This window comes from Micrasema longulum, unplaced genomic scaffold (assembly GCF_059751315.1).
Source record: "Micrasema longulum isolate JH-2025_06_02 unplaced genomic scaffold, ASM5975131v1 h1tg000103l, whole genome shotgun sequence".
NCBI classification, from domain to species: domain Eukaryota; kingdom Metazoa; phylum Arthropoda; class Insecta; order Trichoptera; family Brachycentridae; genus Micrasema; species Micrasema longulum.
In genome coordinates, this window is record NW_028277309.1 from 109,958 (window position 1) to 130,040 (window position 20,083).

At 33.0% G+C, this 20,083-nt stretch overlaps 1 protein-coding gene and 1 pseudogene across 5 annotated transcripts; one reads left to right on the forward strand and one right to left on the reverse strand.

Annotated features, from left to right (window-relative positions):
* Nucleotides 1-590: 590 nt before the first annotated feature.
* Nucleotides 591-13,025, reverse strand: Uba3 (Ubiquitin-like activating enzyme 3). Of its 4 annotated transcripts, none has more exons than XM_088237374.1 (7): nucleotides 12,415-13,025; nucleotides 10,205-10,548; nucleotides 8,283-8,443; nucleotides 7,545-7,713; nucleotides 3,424-3,667; nucleotides 2,866-3,091; nucleotides 591-986 (listed from the first exon to the last, which is right to left on the reverse strand). In XM_088237374.1, the coding sequence occupies exons 1-7, from the start codon at nucleotides 12,442-12,444 to the stop codon at nucleotides 772-774; spliced, it is 1,389 nt and encodes a 462-aa protein (XP_088093500.1). In that variant the 5' UTR covers nucleotides 12,445-13,025; the 3' UTR covers nucleotides 591-771. The 4 variants fall into 4 exon arrangements, with proteins under 4 accessions (XP_088093500.1, XP_088093522.1, XP_088093515.1 ...); XM_088237396.1 differs by having other exon boundaries at nucleotides 12,890-12,960; XM_088237389.1 differs by lacking the exon at nucleotides 12,415-13,025 and adding an exon at nucleotides 11,404-11,516.
* A 1,903-nt stretch (nucleotides 13,026-14,928) lies between these two features.
* LOC148284618 (ATP synthase subunit beta, mitochondrial pseudogene) lies at nucleotides 14,929-17,940 on the forward strand (annotated as a pseudogene). Its single transcript, XR_015824358.1, has one exon. The product of XR_015824358.1 is annotated as an ATP synthase subunit beta, mitochondrial pseudogene (transcript).
* The last annotated feature ends 2,143 nt before the right edge of the window (nucleotides 17,941-20,083 follow it).

The following is a 20,083-nucleotide window of genomic DNA, read 5'->3' on the forward strand; positions in this document are numbered from 1 at the left end:
TGTATTTATAATATAATTACATCTTATGAATTTATAAATGTCTGTTGACTTTCCAATGAAATAAAATGTGAATATGATATTTTCTCAAAACAAGTTACATATACACATCTTTAACATAATCATTACTGTAACCTAATAAATCAATGGTGTTATACTTCCACCAAATTTTCTGTGGCTTATGAATGATCAAATTTACCCAGCCTGAATCTTTAGAAGGGTCTTATCGAGATAAAAAAATGGCGCAGATATAAGCTCCTGTAATTTATTTTTGGGTCCTGGAGTAAAATCTTGAAGTACCTAAAGCATACCTACATCTCAGTATTTTTTTAGCTCTCAGAGAAAAAACATCTAAAATAAAAAGCTATAACAGTGGAACTAATAATAATTATATGTGAACTTATTCAGCGTAACCAATTTCAATATTTTAATGAAAATATGCAAGAGGTAGTATTACACTAAACTAGTTTTCATAGTTTTATAGGGTATTTTAAATATGTTTCTTGAATAACTTTTTATCATACTTGATGCAGAACATCTGTTCTGGGAGGCATCATAAAAGGTTATTTATTATATAAATATAAACGAAGATATAAAAATTCTTTACAAAAGTTTATTTTATTATTCTTACAGAATTTTTTAGAATACGGCATGTGCAAAATGGTTTGATACAATGCTTGAAAATCACAGTATGCAATACATATTTAGAGTTATAATGAGTGACACTTCCTTGAATTATGTTAGCGACTAGAGAACTGTCTAGATAAATGTTTGCTACATCATTTCGACTTCATTTTCTACATTTGTATATTTAATTTTTAATGTGAGAGTATTTGGAGTGGTAACGTCAGCAACTAGTATTTCCGCGTCATCCGAAATTCCAAGTTCGAACATTGTCTTGTTTAAGTTATCTCTGGTGCGCTCCTCAATACTTGACACAGTTGACATATACAGGGTTTTATTTTTACCATTGATGGATGTAGTGAGACCTAAAATGATAAAAAATCATAATATTAATGTAAGTCTGTTGAACGAAATTGTATTCATGTTTATAAAAAGAATATGCTCCACACTTTTTTGTTTTCAATTTGTATAAACCACTTAATTTTTTAGTTATCTGTCGACCGGTTTCAAGGTAAATACCTCGTCTTCTTATATAATTCTTATACTATAGTTAAAGTTCCGACAATAAGGTAGTAACTAGTAATCTTAAAATTGATCAATATATAATGAGTGCATCGGGTACTGCAGTGATACAGCAAATGCGGTGTACCTTGATCATCTGTTACATGAAGGTGAGGTTATTAGGCTTCAGTTGCCTGTCCAGGAACAGTGAAATACTGCAGTGTAAAATCACCCTTTAAATCAATATTTCATGTGGACCATACTGGGAATTGAACCAGCGATGGTATTCTGAATCTTCTCTACCCCCTAGAGAGTGATTCATTTGAGGATTTTTTAATGCGACGACACTTAGCTTCATATACTGGCCACACCGATGATTAAACATCAAATGGTGAATAAAACTGCTTCAAAAACGAAAATAAAACTAATACAGTTTGCTCAATTCAACCTAATTCAGTGTTTTGGGCAATGCTTAAGGTCGCAATAATGTTCTAGATGAAAATCATCATGTTTGATTTCACGTGTTCATATTTTTTGACGTTTAATCATTAGTGTGGTCAGTGGCGTGTGTTCCATATGGGCACATAAGCAGTGCCTACCCTACTAGAATTTCATTAAAACAATAACAAAAAATAATATAAAATATGCGAGTAACTATTTGTAAAATTTGAAAAATGCGCGAGATATAATTTGGTTAAGTACTGTAGGTGTTGCACCATCGGCCAGGGTCGGCTAAGGCACAAACTACAAATGCAAAATGTTTATGTGTGGTTTTTTTTCAGTTGTAATTACGCGTGTATGGGTAACTTTTAGGCAGTGCTTTCTATGAACTTTGGTGCATTGTTTTAGAAAGAAAAAACAAATACGTTACTGACATCTAGCGTTTTTTTTCAATTATTATTTAATAAAAGACGGTCAAAGATCAAATGTCAAATAAATAACCTCAAATGCCTCAAATCGATTCTTTCATACAACTGAGAATATGGTCCACGTTTATTTTGTTGATAAAAAATGAAATGGAGTTCAGTGAAACTTGTGATATTGACGGAAATGTGTGTTTAACTGTGTTAGAAACAACGAGTTTTCTCGGTTATCCTTTATGGACAAAAAACTTTTTATTATAGAAGGAAGGTGCACTCCCAAATTAGATTGAATTTTTAAATGTTTTTTTTAATGTTCCACGTAAATTCAGTGTTAAATATTATGAAGAGTTTAATTGGCTAACTGGTTATGTACATATAAAACATAGTGATTCTAACTAATGTGACAAATGAAGGAAATTGTTTGGTAAGATTTATTACTTATATTATATAAAAAGTACTTTTTTTACTGCCTACCTTAGTTAATAACTCTGCGCACGCGACTAAGTGTGACCATATTTAAAGCAAAAATTAGTCGCATGGAAAAAATAAATATCCTCAAATTAACCACTCCCTAGGGGATAGATTTTTTTTTTTTCATTTTGTTGGCTATACTGCAATGCTGTATGACTGTAACTTTTAACTGTATATTGTAAGAGCCCTCTGGGCATTTATTAAATAAATAAATACCATACAATTATAATTTTTGGGCAGAGCAACGAAATTATAAACTAAAAAACATATACAACTAAAAAAACTACAACAAAAAAAAAACTATCATTATTTGGAGTAAAAATAGCAATAATTTAAAATTAATGGCTCTTAATCTAGTTTATTATAATAAAACAGTTCATTTTAATGGCACGAAAATATTATAACTTACCTGGACTTTTCATTTGGTATTCGTGACCATCACATAACATTTCCAATAAATCTTTCAATTTGGTTTTACGAGGATGATCCAAATTAATGATTTTTGGTACCACGCTGCATGCCAGACAATCACTCTTCTTTTCAGCTTCATATGTGTAGGTGTATATTCCATCAACATCATTGAAAACCATGTAGTTATTGAGATTAATGCAGCATGAAGTAGCCAACTTAAAGATCTGCAATATTTAATGCACACATTATATATTTAAGTAACAATAAAAAAAGTCCCGACATAACACACAAAACTCCTAGATAGTAAGGACAAAAAACAAAACACGTATGTTAGTAAAATTGTACGTAATAAATAACTAAATTTAATTAGTTTGTAAAATAAAGCTGTATGCAAAATTGGTATAAACTAATTAATTGGTATTTTGTATTTGTCGACGCACCCTCGGTTGTTGATAAATAGTGTTAAATTTAAATTTACTCAACTCTTATAATACTTCTAAAAACTATACCAGTCAATCTCATGTTGCAAGAGTGATGAAACCGGTTTAATTCTTACCTCAGTTGTGCAGGTTGCAGCGATGACTGCATTAGTACTAGCAACGGCCGGAATGATATTCTTAACAACTCCTTGTGTAAGACGATACGTGAGGCCGTGTATATTGAACTGACTGGCCCTGTCCTGAGACTTCTCGTAAATCCAGTTAACATGTTGAGGATCATCTCCATCTATTGTAGCACCCCACGGATTTTCCTTAGGCCACTGAATTACTTTCACATACTCGATACAATGTTCCGGTAATCTGTTGAATATAATATATATTTATTCACTATAAAACACATTCAATAATTAATTTCCCTATCCATACCTAATGGTGCATAGGGCACTACATTGGCATACCAACTGCAGCGTATCTCGATCATTTTTTTTTGCGTGAAAGTTAGATGATCAGTCTTACTTCAGGTGCTAGTCAGATTCTAGTGTAAAAACAGCTTTTCAAATAAATATTTCATGATAACCATGTCAGGAATCAAATCCAAGATCTCTTGCGCGGTTGGCAAACATGCTGACCACTGGACCACGAGGCGGACAAATATAAAACACAAAAAAGAATGTGTCCTCACTGGGATGTACCGTGCCGAAGACACTTTATTGAAGACATTTAATGGCATAGTAAATACACTGGTCTTGAAGATGTCACGAAAGCGATGAAACCGGTCACTGGTTATTCCGAATTTCTGAATTTAAGTATTACTTGTCTTTTATTTCCGATAGTAAAACACTTTGTACTATTACAAATTTTTTTTTAGAGTAAAAAAGCCTTGCATAAAAATTTGATCTAATAAAATCACAAATATGGGCCAAACTACAAATGTAATGAGTTTAACTAACACTAGTAAAATTTGTAAACATGAAAATTATTAATTCCGTTTGATGCATGATGACAAGATTTTATGTATTGACAAATGTTTTAGATTTAAAAAAAATAGTCTAATGTGTTTACCGGATTTGGTGAACTAATTAACAGGTAATAAAAATGGTGTCGACACGCATTACAAATGTGTAACTGTTTCAATATCAAAATTTCTACAAATCTGTGTGATAAACGAAAAGTTATAAAAATCTGTGGAACTTTTTCAAATGGGTGTTTATGATTGGTTAAACTAATTTGATTTTTGTCCCACTACACAAAAAGGGTTCAACGGCCAAATGCGAAAACCAAAGGTTGATTGCACTCACCTCCCATGCAAGTTAAATTCTACAGCATATTTTACATTTGAGGTTAAAATGCTTCCTTGATTGGAAAATCCCACTGGAGTAAACAGATTTTGTTAAGGAAAAAGGTAGGCGTGAGCAGATTTGTAATGTCAGGCAAATTATCGAAAAAAGCAAAGAATTCAACAAATCTGTTTCATTGATTATAAAAAAGCTATTGGCTGTGTGAATTGGAGCAAATCATTTTTTGTTCTCAATAACCGGCATACCTTATTTACCTGATAAAATCACTTAACAATAACAGTTCAGCAATTGGGAATTTTAACAATGAACCATCAGTTAACTTCCTAGTTCAAAAAGCCATTAGACAGGGTTGCATTTTGATCCAGCCTTGTTTAATATTTATGGCGAACATATCCGGAAGGCACTTAACGGCTGGACAAGAAGGAAGTTACCCAACCTGAGATATGCTGATGACACCACACTCATTGCATCCTCGGAAATTGAAATGAAAGAACTAATTGACCGAATAGATGCTGCTAGTTCAGACCTGGGACTCTCAATGAATATGAGCAAAACTAAGCTTATGGTCATTGATCAAGCTAATAATGTAGCACCATTATCTTTGTTCCATAGCATGGAAAGAGTTAACAACTTCATTTATTTAGGTTCTCTCATCTGTGACGGTGGTGGGTGTAAAGGTGAAATACAGCAACGTTCTGGTATTGCCAAAAGTGCTATAAGTCGGCTGGTGAAGATTTGGAAGAATCGTAATATAACCATTAACACCAAAAGAAGCTGGTGGAGGCCTCGGTTTTCTCAGTGTCTCGGTGTTTGTGTAAAAGAGACAACAGCGTCCAGATAATAGGATATATACATTTACCATGCATAAGATGTACATCAGACATCAGTGTGTGTGTATTTCTCGTGGGCGGGAGAACACGCTAATCAAATGACCGGCGTATTTATGATTTTAAATTTATTTTGCTATAACAGGCCTAAGTCATATTATTATATTTATAAATTATGGAAAAGGAAGTATTAAACAGTATGCCTCAATGTTTTTTTTTCCAAATGACTGAACTTCAGAATATTCCGTCTTTTGCTTGATGTAACACAACATTACAGCACCTCACCTGAATATTTTTTTTAGCACAGCATTTTAAGAGTTAAAACGTGTCATTTTGTACAAAAATGGCATTTCTGTGAAGTTGCTACGTAAATGCGCTTAACAGTACACCACAAGTAGGATAAATATTTACGCAATATCCTTTTTCAGGATTTTTACCTGAGAGCAACCATCAAAATTCAGGGTTGTTTTCTTTTTTAATCACATTTTTTCATTAATGTAGCCAATGGCATATTACAACATATTATACGATTAGTGTGTTTATGTGAAATGATTTTCAAGAAATAATAATCTCCCGTTAATTTCACAAAAACAATTCAAATTTACAGGATACCAATAATATGATAAGTATATTACTAAAAATAAAGATAGAAAAAGATTCTCATATTCGATACATACAGAATGCCAAAATTCTTAAAAGTATTATATAAAGGAATGAAAATGTATAAGATGCCTGAAGGGATAAGTGATAAAAAGAATATAAATTAATTTTAAGTGTTTTACGTTTTTCAAGGGAGAAACCAAAAAAAAATTAAACTGAGGAAAACGCTAAAGTGAGGAAATGAAAAACTGCATAAAAATTGTAAAAACGGTCATAATTGGGGATTATTCATATTTATCTATTTTCTTACAATATTTGAGTTTGTCCAAATGTTTGTAGACAAATAAATGTAGACAAAAAAAAGACATGGGCAAAATGGTGAATGTTACACAGTGTGTAAAGTGGCCACTTAAACCAGCCAATGACAGGTCATAAGCCCTGTAAATGCCTAGACTTCCATATTCCCTTATTTAAGGTATTATCCATCCCTGTTATAATTTGTTACCTATTTTCATTAAAAATATTTTGTATTTTTTCAATCACACCATGTGTTTTTTTTATTGAATTAAAAATAATTTTATGTATATAATAATTTTATGTAGGTACTATTACGAGCATTTTGAAGAGCTGTGAACGCTAATACTACGGATAACGTGGTACTATATATCGCGCCTGCAGTGTCCCCTAGCGGAGAGAAGGAGAACTGGTCACGTGGGAGACTGACGGACCGGCATCGTGGTCGTTATAGGATGGTGCAATATCATAGTAATACCATTGAAATACTGAAGGTTTTTATTATAATTAAATACTCAACTATAACTCTAACAGTACTTTACCTTAAAAACACGAAAACAAAAATTTTAATGTTCATAAAATGCATACAATGATTTTTTCCCTAAATATTGGGAAATTTTATTTATATGGTATCACTTTTTGATTATGGCACCACATAATTTAAGCTGTCATTTACATCGCGGGAAAACTGTTTCACATTTTTGTGATAACTGTTTAAACAATCTCCTTTTCAAATTATGTTTACAACTTCAAATAATATTTCAATTACCAAATTTTCAAACTTTTTGCACAGTAATTTATTGATGTAAAGAATTTATTCTTCATGCGTCAACTGCATGTCACAATTTAGTAAAATGACAAAATTTGACACTTGAACAAAATGTTCAATTACACTGAACCTACTATGAATTTAGTTTGAGACAACAATTTACACATTTTCTTATTTGCCTTGACTTTATTCACCATTTTGGGCAAACGCGGCGGCGCGCGGCTTGGCGTCTTTTGGCAGATCAAATGAGTTTCGAAATTTTTTCAACGTAAAACCGGGGTTACGTAAAACGTAAAAAAACGTTAATTGGGGGGATATTTGAATGAAAATGTATGGAAAAAGTGGGACCTAAACATTTCGGCGTAAAAAGAGGGAAAACGTAGAATCGAGGAACGTAAAAACGAAGAAATAAATCATTTTAGTTTTGATGGAATATTATAAGATAGTACCTGGGAGTGTTGGCAATAGTACACAATGGGTATGTTATTTGAGGAGGATACAGATCAAGAGTGCACTCTATGCAGGCACTCATCCCTGGGAGAATGACTCGAGCATTTCCCTTGAATCCTTCTGTACCACCATCAATTAGTGGGATAACGCTACTTTGATCCAAGGTACCTGAAAAATCCACAGAGAATAATATATATATTTAAGTTAACTAACTAAAATAAATAAATACAGGTACTCCTCACAACGACCGAGTTTCATTCCTATGATTAAGATTTAAAGCAAAATTGTCAATAATTGAGAAGTGTAACCATTAGATATGCTAGTAATATGTTATTCCATCAAGGACATTATAATTTATTATAGAAATATATGCAAGTGATATGTAAATCCACAAATTTGGAATAACCCAGTGACTGGTTTTGTCGCTTTTACAAATTCTTAAGAGCTGATATTTTTACTATAAAAAAAAATCTATTAACAATACATAATCAGTGAAGATAACAAATTCTAATTTTTATAACAGTAATTTAAAAAAAAAATCTGAAGGACTTTTTAAAATAAAAAGCAATTCAATTCAATTACTTTATTTAGTTTATAAAAAAAGATCCCATTGTACTTGAAGGTGTTGCCAAAAAACGGTCATTGGTTGTTCCAAATTTGTAGATTCAAGTATCACTCTGCTTTTATTTCTATAAAGTCATTCCTACTTATTAAAATTGATCCAAAATAAAAGTTACCATCGTCATTATAATTAAGTAATGATATAAGCATTCCATTAAGCCAACGACGGGCAATTATAGAATCAAGTCCACAAGCCACAATGTGGAACTGACGATAAAATGAATCTTCTTTATCTTGAATTGGACAATGGTGAGGAACTACATTGCATCCAGGAACTCTGAAATATATGAGTTTTGTTATTAGCCTCTTAAGGTTGTTAGTAATTTTATTTTATTCAAAATAAAAAAAATCCAGGACTGAAAATATTGATATAATATGTTTTGAGTAAAAGTAAATTGATATTTTAAAAGAAGATTAAATTTTTTTTTAAAACAAAGTCAGAATGTAGAACGCGGAAAACTGGCTGTCAGCAGCCTTTAAATAACTGGTATGAACATTAAAATTTCACTAAAAACATGCTGTAGAATTGAAAATTAACAACCATAGTAATCTTAAACAAAGAAAAAAACATATTCCTTAAAAAAGGTTGCAACTAAAATATTTTATGTACATTTTTTTTAAAATACCACAAAATTTGTGTGCTTTAAAATGATTGTATTTCTTTTCAAAAAGAAATAAATCTTTTGTTTCCATAACTTTTTTGATTAATCAATTATCTTCAAATCATAAGTACATATTTTATTTTAATACTTTCGTCTTTAAATGAGTAACAATGTACTTTTATATACTAATATGTTTGGTCTAAATTTCAAGATGCGTAAACTGACGGTCGAAAAATAATGATGTTTTTATCTGGTGTTCATTTACTTTTTTTTCAATGGCGCGATTTAAAAAAAAGGTATTTTATAATGGCTAAATGGTAAGAATTCTTAACTTTTCATTCATTTTACCAGACTAGGTACAGCTTTAAACTGTTTTTTTGTAAAAAAAAAAAAAACATGTTTTTGACATAGGTACTCGTATTTTAAGTAAGAAACATAAAATACGGAAAAAAACTTTACAGTCATTTCGGGTAACATTGGACCACTTCAACAAGTTTTTTCAAATTTTTTTTTTATTGGATTGAGCCAGCTGCAAATTTATGAATTATTTGGTGTTCTGTATGCTCCATATAACTAAATTTGACCACAAAATTTATAAAATTACATGAAAACATAACTTTAATGATGTTTTCATGGGTGATCCAATGTTATATTGATATTTGGGTAACTTTGGACTTAAGTATTTTCGATGAACGAATTTCTTGATTTTTGACTAAAAAATCTCTCCGGGTAACATTGAACTATATTTTTTGATATAAAATACTCTTCTGATCCAAAGCATTTTTAAAAAAAACATGAATTTGTGTCCAATACCCCAAACATACTTACTCTTGAGCTCGAGCGGTGGTACCACACAAATAAAAATAAAAAAATTGATAAAGCTTTTTTTATTCTTTTAGAAAGTAATCAGTCATATATAAGTCAGGTTGTTGTCCAATGTTATATTGAATTCCAATGCTACCCGGAATTACTGTTTTTTTCTTTTCTTTTTTTATTTCTTCTATTATATATTTTCATCAAATGATTTATTATTTAATCACTTAAATACAACAAAATACAGACCATTGGTCAGTCTAGGATTTGATATCTCGGATTAATTCAAAACGAATAAATATACATGATACTCCAAAAAATATAACAAAAAAAAGATTTATAAAAAAGAGCTTAAAATCAAACATTTATTTCAGTGTACGGCATTTCAAAATCAATGTTGCATTAATTTGAAAATGCCTTAATAAGGCAAAACAATTATCCGATTTTGTCAAAAAATAAATTTATACATACACTCAAACCAGTGTTTCATTTAATATTGAGTTCCTAACTTAAATGAAGATCTACAAAATAAATGCCAACTTGATAAATAGATTTTTTAAAACATAAACATGTACGAACTTGTTTGTGTTAAATAAAAATTTATGCGAAATATTTCTACAGACCTGCCATTGATGAATGCAGCCGCACATTCAGCCTTAGATGACCCGATATCTTTTTTTCTGAACAAGAATTGCCTATTCAAGTTGGATAATTCAATCGTATCCATATCGATAACATGAATTTGTCGAAATCCCATTAATGCTAAATTTTTCAAGAGTTCACAACCCAAGCCTCCAGCGCCAATTACTAATATCTTGCAAGAAGACATCAGAAACTCTAGAATATCAGCAGAAGGCTCGAAATCTGGGTGGCAGAATGGACCGGACCTTTCTAGTACTTTACGGATGTTTAACCATCTTTTCTGTAAATGTTCTGGAGTTTGGACTTCTTCTGGAACTGTCGTGGTCTAAAAACATAGAAAAATTAATCAGTAATGATTATAAAATATTTACTGTGTTTTATTTTATTTGGACAATCAATAGCCTTACTTATACTTAACAATGCGTACACAAAGAAACAGTATGATTTCCAGATAGTCTAATAAAATAATAAATATATATTATTTTTTAATTCTTACATGTAGTTAGTAAGTTTTTTTTATTTATTTGAAACGCCATAGGGGACCTTTACATTTCAAAAGATATACTATATGGCTTAAAACTGTATTCTTCATCCTATACAGGGAAAGAGATTAGAACAGGGATGCATTGAAGAGGATAAGAATAAGAGGGGGGGTAAAAAATATGTATATTTAGTAGCATAAACGGGGTCTATGTTCAAGGCGCACAGAAGAAATGCGGTAATGCGTTTTGACGCTGCCCAATTGACTTTTGATAAAAGTTAGCACCTTGATATTCAAGAAAATACTACATTATGAATACCAACCTACCAATTTTTATCTAAATTCAATCAGTCACAACACACTACCACATTCCTTCCGTGCGCCTTGAACGTAGGCCCTGACTTTAGGGGTGTGCTTTTTGAGTTTTTTTTATGTTATATAATTTAAGTGCTAATAATGGAATGTTATAATATAATCGTACAAGACCAAAAGCATTTTTATAATACCACAAACATTTCAAATAAATTACCAATATAAACATGGTAATTTTTTTTACATAAAATACAGTCAAACTGGGTTATAACAATCACAAAAGTAGCAAGATCTCGGATGTAACGAAGAAACATTTGTTGAAATTTTAGTTTATGGTTTTAGCCATACAATTATTCACTTTTATAACGAGCTACTTCTCAGACATACCGAACAAAAATATTGTCAACAGTTAAGCAAAAACTCTTCAATGGCGTGAATGTGCTGCAGGACGTTGCTCTTATCTAGACGAACGTTTTATGTGCAATACTGTTAACTTTGCAGAATACAATGTGTTTATTTATTTATGTTTATTGCTGTGCATACAGTGCTATATTGGTATAAGACAGTGATAAAACATAAATCTAACAGCACCAATTACGTGCACAACACAATATATAATACAATTTTTGAACAAGGCAACAAAATGTGACGAGAATATGTATCACACTAGACTCTATTTGGGTATCTCCTTAGTTGTGAATAATAAATGTGGTTAATGGAGTGATGTATGTAAAATGTAAAATGTGATGTTTGTTTTATATGAATAGGAGATTTGGTGTTTTTTGTCTTTGTTTTTTTTCCAAAAGAGGCTAAATATTATTATTGTCAATGAGACTCAAATTTCTCAAATTTTGAAAAATTACTTATTACTCTTCCTAATAAAGAATTCTGAGCTGCTCTGGTGTTGCATTTGTCGTTGCTCAGTAACGTAGTATGTCTGGTGCGATGAAGAGGAATATTGAAATTTATTTCAGCCAGCAAATCGGCACAATCGATTGTATTCAATATAAAATGAAGACTAGCTTCATCGGTCGTTGCCCTTTATTTCAGGTGAAATCATTGCTTGTGTCATCGATCATAGACTATGACCGACACTATGTAAGTGTGTAAGTACCTAATTTGTGTTTTCGCCGACAACATTGCAAAAATATCTCACACATCCAAGCAACAAACTCTCTATGCTTATCCTTACGAAGTAATGGCGTGACGGTTTGTTTATTGTTGTGTTGTAAAAAATATTCGCAATGTATATTAAATTTAGTAAAAATATAAATATTTCATAGGTGACATTGTGAAATTGAAACCAGTGTGGAATTTCTATTTGGTACAATTTAACAAACATTAGGTAGGTATAGACTAACAATAGAGATACTTTTTCAAAATCAAATTAGTTCTTACTTCTTGTGGAGATAATATTTCAGTATCCATATTGTATTTTGGTCAGTTAGATCCGGATTCGCAGTATATTATCACTAGATAAATTACAATACAGCTTATATTGCCAAAAAACTTAATGTTTTAGGTTATGTAGAGACTGCGGCTTGCGAGAAACAAAAAAAGTATATTCACTATTGCACAAGTCTTTAATTTAAATATGCTTCTTCTAGATATAAGCAAAACTAGAGATATACTAAAAGTTGAATTATTAATAAAAAATAAACGAATATAAAAACTTATACTCGACCGACGCTGCAAACAAATTGAGACTGAGGCCTGTAACGACACTACAGGAAAAAATGGTATAAGCCGCAAAGCTAAAAGTTAATGTATAATAAATATGCAGAATGATGTATAAATGCACTGTGTTCTTTCTGGTACTTCGTATCGGCGTCGTGCCACGAATCTTCTCGCTTTCGTGCTTAATTTAACGCACCTTTGACGTTTGCAATAAAACCTGAATCAGAACACAACACAAATTAGATCACAGCTTACACCAAATTACTCTCGGATTTCTGATTCTGATCACAGATCACAGATTATGATTCGTTTGACGTTTGACCATAGACTACAGATATCTTCGTTTGACCCACAGACTACAGATATCTTGTTTGACCCATAGATTAAATATGTTATATACTGTAGAAGACGAACTCTGTCCATTTATTAGATCATTTTGACGCCGATCATAGCGACACCATGCGGACTGCGCCCCAAGCTTAGCGATGACGTGAACCTTAAATTAATGCCTTTTTCAAACTTTTTGAATAGGTGAACTCTTTATGAGTAAAAAAATCTGGCTAACCCTAAAACAGAATTTTGGAAAAAAATTGATCGGAACCAGCATGAACACGATCACAATATTAGAGAAAAGAACAAAATTAGACTTCCATTTAGGAAAAAGGCAAAGTCACAAAATTCAATTTTATTTAAAGCAATTAAAAAGTATTACGAAATGGAAAAAAAAAATTATGAAGAAAAAAACATATCAAAATTTAAAATAATGGTCAAGACATATGTGATAAACAATTTATAAATTAAATATATTTGCAATGTTATTATTAGAACACACATAACAATATGTATGATATGTGTGCCCTACTTTAAGATTTAAATAAAAAAATAAAAAAATCACCCCCGGGACCTTAACCTACTTATCGTGTATCTATGATTTCAACGACAACATATATATATACCTTTATATAAAATGTATACCTTTTGTAGTATTAATAAGCCTTGTATATAATAAGCTAGGCAAAAATAAGCAACTACTACATAAAAAATACTGCTCCACGCGTAGCGCTCCAACCACCGGCCGCTGTCTTGACCTGATTGGTCTCCTTGTAAGGAGATCTTCCTCTTCCTGTTTTCATCTCCACGCCACTGACCATAACCAGTCACTCCAGGCTATCTTCATTGCCGCGCGCAATGTGTCTGATATTAATATTATTATTTATACCTACTCTATTAAGTTAGTTCATAACATCCTAAGAACCAATTTATATTTTTAATAAAATTACAGTTATACAAGTAGGAATAATGGGCATGCGTGCATGAGAAGATGTATAAATGTAGAGGAAGCGAGGTCTGTATGCCAAGATAGAGTGTTATAATGTGCTATCCTCTCTATCTAACTCCTACGGGGAAACGGCATGATGGTTTGATTGATTGTTTTTTTACAATTATATCAAAATTTCTCAAGAACATATTTTTTCAAATCAATAAGAACTTTTTAAGGCTTTTTGTTTTTGTTCCTTTTACAGTGAGTTTTGAGACTGTTCTTTTATTTATCTCTATTTTTTTTATCTCATGCGTTTCATTTGTTCTTTAAATGCGCGTTGATTTCGTTTCGGAAAACGAAGATTTTTACTTGAGTTGAAATTAGATACACAGTCATTCGGTATTTTGAGGTAAAAAGGTGGAATCCGGAATCCTAAGTTAATTAAATGCAGATATTCGCAAAGAGACGCAACCTACCAGTTCAATTCAGAGCAGCCGACAATTACAGCACATGCAGTACCAAATTATTACTCCGCAGACTGCGCCCAAAACTTAGAATGATTAAAAAGTATTATATGAAGTTCGATTTCCCTGTGTAATGTGTATACAATTATACACCAGTTCTTTAGTTTATGGTTTTGACCAAAGCAAAAATCCTAAATCCACCCGGTCCGATGAAAAAACGTAGGGTAGATTGTAGTTATTAACATTTCAAATTATTATATTTATTAATTGGGACGAAACGAAAACGTAAAATGCCCAAAACAGTACGCCATGAATTCCACTCGATTTTTTAAGCAAAACTTTCACCCACAAGCACGAGCTAAAGAAATAAAACGAAAAATTAAATAATAAATAATCATCTACCCACCCTAATTTTATAGGGCCGGGTGGATTGGCACGATACATGTGAAACGGGCCAAAGATTAGCACTATAGACTACAAAAAATAATGATGCTCATATACCTCAGTGGCATACATTATGATATCTACGATTACTGTTTAGGGTTTGGTACATTTTAAGATTTATGTGCGGGAAATTTAAAAACTAAAATTAATGTTCAACGTGTAGTAGCGTTTAGTCAGAGCGTTTACCGACTGATCTTACAATTTTTTGATAACAGAAAAAAAACCTAATTATTTTAGGTTAATTCTTATAGGAGTAGGTACTAAATATCCGATTATTATAAATGCAAATAAAACAAACCGACGAGGTACCGAATACAATTTGTTTTATTACTTTGCATGACAACCGGATAATTTGCAATGAACAGTCGGCCATGTTGGGTGCTACCAGCAGAGTTAGCAGAGGATTTTTATCCACAAAATTTGCGACAGAAAAGCTTACATTAAAAGCGGGCAAAATAGTTCTGGGATTTTCTGCCAGAAGTAAATGTAAAGATTCTGATAAGAATGGCAAACCAGCTGAAGAAAAAAAAGCGGGCGAAGGCGCCGCGACTGGAGCTGGTCGTGTGGTTGCCGTAATTGGCGCCGTGGTAGATGTTCAGTTTGATGACAACCTTCCCCCAATCCTTAATGCCCTCGAGGTCGAGGGCCGCACGCCACGCTTGGTGCTGGAGGTAGCACAGCATCTGGGAGAGAACACCGTCCGAACCATCGCCATGGACGGTACCGAGGGTCTGGTGCGAGGTCAGGCAGTCAGCGACTCCGGCTATCCGATCCGTATTCCCGTGGGGTCTGAGACTCTAGGCCGTATTATCAACGTGATTGGGGAACCCATCGACGAGAGAGGCCCTATCCCCACAGACAAGACGGCCGCCATCCACGCCGAGGCTCCTGAGTTCGTGGAGATGTCCGTACAACAGGAGATCCTGGTGACGGGTATTAAGGTAGTGGACCTCCTAGCTCCCTATGCCAAGGGAGGCAAGATTGGCCTGTTTGGCGGTGCCGGAGTAGGCAAAACTGTACTTATCATGGAGCTTATCAACAATGTAGCCAAGGCTCATGGAGGTTATTCGGTGTTCGCCGGCGTGGGAGAGCGCACGCGCGAGGGAAATGATCTGTATCATGAGATGATCGAGTCCGGGGTGATCTCCCTCAAGGACAAGACCTCTAAGGTAGCGCTGGTGTATGGGCAGATGAACGAGCCCCCAGGCGCTCGTGCTCGTGTCGCGCTCACTGGACTCACGGTGGCAGAGTACTTCCGAGACCAGGAAGGACAGGACGTGCTGCTCTTCATCGACAACATCTTCCGCTTCACTCAGGCCGGTTCCGAGGTGTCTGCTCTGCTGGGCCGTATTCCCTCGGCTGTAGGCTATCAGCCCACGCTGGCCACTGACATGGGTACCATGCAAGAGCGCATCACCACCACTAAGAAGGGTTCCATTACTTCTGTACAGGCCATCTACGTACCAGCCGACGATTTGACTGATCCCGCTCCGGCAACCACCTTTGCTCACTTGGACGCCACCACTGTGCTGTCTCGAGCTATCGCTGAGCTGGGTATCTACCCTGCTGTAGATCCTCTCGATTCCACTTCCCGTATTATGGACCCCAACATTATCGGGGCTGAGCATTACAATATCGCTCGAGGCGTCCAGAAGATTCTCCAGGACTACAAGTCTCTACAGGACATCATCGCTATCCTAGGTATGGATGAGCTATCAGAAGAGGACAAGCTGACGGTGGCCCGCGCCCGTAAAATCCAGCGCTTCCTCAGTCAGCCCTTCCAGGTGGCTGAGGTGTTTACAGGCCACGCGGGCAAACTTGTGCCCCTGGAGGAGACCATCAAGGGCTTCACCAAGATCCTCAACGGGGACCTCGACCACTTGCCTGAGGTTGCCTTCTACATGGTGGGGCCCATTGAGGAAGTGGCGGCTAAGGCAGAGACCCTCGCCAAGTCTACCTAAACCAGCACAATCCTTACTCTGTTTTGTCATACCCTTTTTATTATTAGTAAAAATTACAAATACCTACAAGAAAAAAATCCATGACCATGATCCAATGACATGGATATAATTAATTTAATACTTTCATGCTTATTCCGCTTTCATTATGTTGTAATAGGCCAATTTTTAAAATTAAATTTTTTTTTTTTTTTAACATTATACATAAAAGGTAAAACAGAGTATTAAAAAAAATAAAGGATAAATACATAGCAATGAAATACATAATAACAGTAAAAATAGTAAACAAAAAAATTAGATACATAAAACTCGTTATTCATGACAATAGTCTCAGTGAACAATCATAATGAAGATATTTATTGTGGCAGCATTTGCCAGAAGACGGCGGCTTGCAGGGCCTTCAGTGTTGCCACACACGTGGCCGGGTACATTATTAGACTTCTTATCGGGTTGCCATTGTTAATATTTTTTAATTTGCATCAAAAACTGGGTCCCGTATTAGAGGCAGGACTGCCGGTGCTGTTTTTTTTTACGTTAAGTAATGGATTTTTTTTTTTAACTATGATTTTAATATCATTATACATATTGTACTTGTCTTCCATATTAAGTGAAATTCATTACCAGATTAGCGTTAAATTAGCAGTTGCAGAACACTCCTTTGTAGAAAATTAGCAATGATCAGTCTTCATCAGTTAGAGATTTATAATATTTTCAAATCCTAATTGGGCAACTTACCTATGATCGTTACATGTGTTGTGTCGAAGATCTGAGACAGGTACAAAATGGATAAGATTAAAAAGGATCACTAAAATGGCTTAGTCATGTGGAATGAATGGTAACTTAGGATAAGGGTAGGCCGGGAAAGACGTAGCATAATTAAATAAACCAAAATCTCATGTCATGTCAAAAGGAGGCACTATTGAAGGGCATGTATGAATTGGGAAGAAGCTAGGAATGTGTCAGGTTAGACGTGTGTGGCGTTTCATCCTCTCTGTATACCATTTCTAAGTAAGATGGGAGTAGTAGTCTTGTGTTGAGCAGGTACTTTATATTTAAGTGCTAAGTATATGCTGAAACAAATGGTTTATGATAAAATTATTAAAACTCTCTCGTTTAATGATTTACTGTATTTTTTGTTGACCTAGTCAAAAATGAATTCTGGACCAAATGCGTTGATAATGAGGAAAACCAGCCCTACAGGAAATCAGATACAATAAATGTTTTCTTGCGCGCAGTAAAAATGCTAAGTTTCCTGAAAATGTTTGAAAAATATAATAAAAAATATTTTAATAAAAACAAACTACTTTGAACGACGTCACTGGTTCATATCAACCAAGACAGTTATGGAAGATTTCCGGTTTGATTGCCGTTAATGGACCAATGGGCAGAACTGATAGTATAAGCGGAAAAAAATCTCTGATTTCACACACAGTTATTTCAGAAATACAAAACTATACAAATTTTTAAAATATAACATAAATAATCATTGAACTTCCTCATTATGTCAGTGGTATAAGCAGTAAGCATATATTATATGCAGAAATTAATTTAAACAATAATTGAGAAAGGTTTTATAATATGTTCAACACAGTCACATGTAAGATTTGACAATTTCTTTCCATTTGACGCATCAAATTCGACTGACAACTGAATTGTGAATTTTAAATACAGTAGAACTTCGTCTATCCGAACTTCAGTCATCCGGATCGCCAAATATCCAGATAATTATCAGGGCATAAAAAAATAAAGGAGAAGTTTTAAATTTTAATTTAATAGTGCAATTAACTTAGCCGGACATGTTTAAGTTTGTAATGCGATTCCAATTCACTGTATTATTTCAAAAGCAATAAAATCTAGCACTCATTAATCTGGATAGTTGGAGTTTTACTGTAGTAATGTTTTATTTTGTGCGATTGAGATAATGACATGGTCATAATATTATATTTCAATACTGCTGTTTTTTAACTACCGCATAAAAGAAAATCATAACACCATCACTTTCTATTATTCTATACTCTTTTGACACTGTATAAAATTATAATACTCGTGTAAAATAAAAAAAGTTTTTTTTTTAAATAGGTTTAATTCAATAAAAGGTACTTAATAGTAAGAAATAGTATTTTACACAAATATATTGAAATTATAATGAACAACTTAAATGTTTTACGTTCATGAGGAAAAATAACAAAAGTATACATAGATATTAAGAGTTTTCAAGGACATACTTCAAGAAAACTTTGCCTAACATAAAATATTTTTTCCAAGACTAATTGATAAATCACATTTTAAATACGTAATGTATTGAAAGGTTAAGATTTGTTTTTAAAAAAAAAAGCATTTATGTAGCTGAAGTCATTTTAATAGGCAATCAACTCAAAACTATTAAAAAAAATGTAGTTCAAATGACACATACCTAATATTTATGGCGGTAATATGGTTAATAATTTGTATGTTTTTCTTAAAACAAGATCTAATGCACAAGAGTATCATTCTGAGATATAAAAAAAAAATATTTAGGATTTTCAAAAATGAATAATAAGGTAGCAGAAGACCATATAAACTGAGTTCGATCAATCTTTTCTTTTTAAAAAATAAAATATTAAACAGAGTAGTTTTGCATCTTAAAATCTCAGTACTTTGCTTAAATAACAAAGTACATTATCAATATTTTGTGCAGAACATATTTTTTCTTTACTTGGATACAAAAATACTATAAACTTTACGGTTGGACCTAATTTTCAAATATCAACTATAAGTTAAATAGATTTCAAAATGCCTATCCAAATATGAGAGAATATAAGGTGTTATGAGTGTTTGGAATAAATTGCATCACATAATAACATGTAGGTATGAATTTACTGTTTCTGTGTTGGAATATCTCTTCTTTTATTTGGCTGTTATAAATTTGAAACATTAACACGTTTGCGGTTATGCCGGCAATAGCTATCAAAATAGTGTTTCTCATAATAAATAAATAATGACTATATATTCTCTCTCATTTCCCAGTCAGTCCAAAATACATTGGTAGTGAAAAGACGGCTATAGCCGAAGTGAAACTGAAGTAATTACACGGTACGAGATATTGTGACCTAAAAAATCAGTCAGCAACAAAAGTGTCCCAGTATGTTAGTCAAATAAGATTGAATTAAAATCGTCATCTACGGTCTAATCGGAACTGAAATATAAAAAATAAAATTATGATGGGTGTCTATATTTATTTATTATATAAGCCCAGAGGGCTTTTAAATTAAAATTCAAGCGTT

What these genes read in the sequence shown, in the direction of transcription:
- Uba3 (XM_088237374.1), bottom strand. Translation starts at nt 12,444, where the DNA reads ATGGATACTGAAATATTATCTCCACAAGAA. An exon ending in CTGCAACCTGCACAACTGAG is followed by an intron (nt 3,092 to 3,423) that starts GTAAGAATTAAA and finishes TAAATATTGCAG; the next exon opens with ATCTTTAAGTTGGCTACTTC. An exon ending in ATACCAAATGAAAAGTCCAG is followed by an intron (nt 987 to 2,865) that starts GTAAGTTATAAT and finishes TTATCATTTTAG; the next exon opens with GTCTCACTACATCCATCAAT.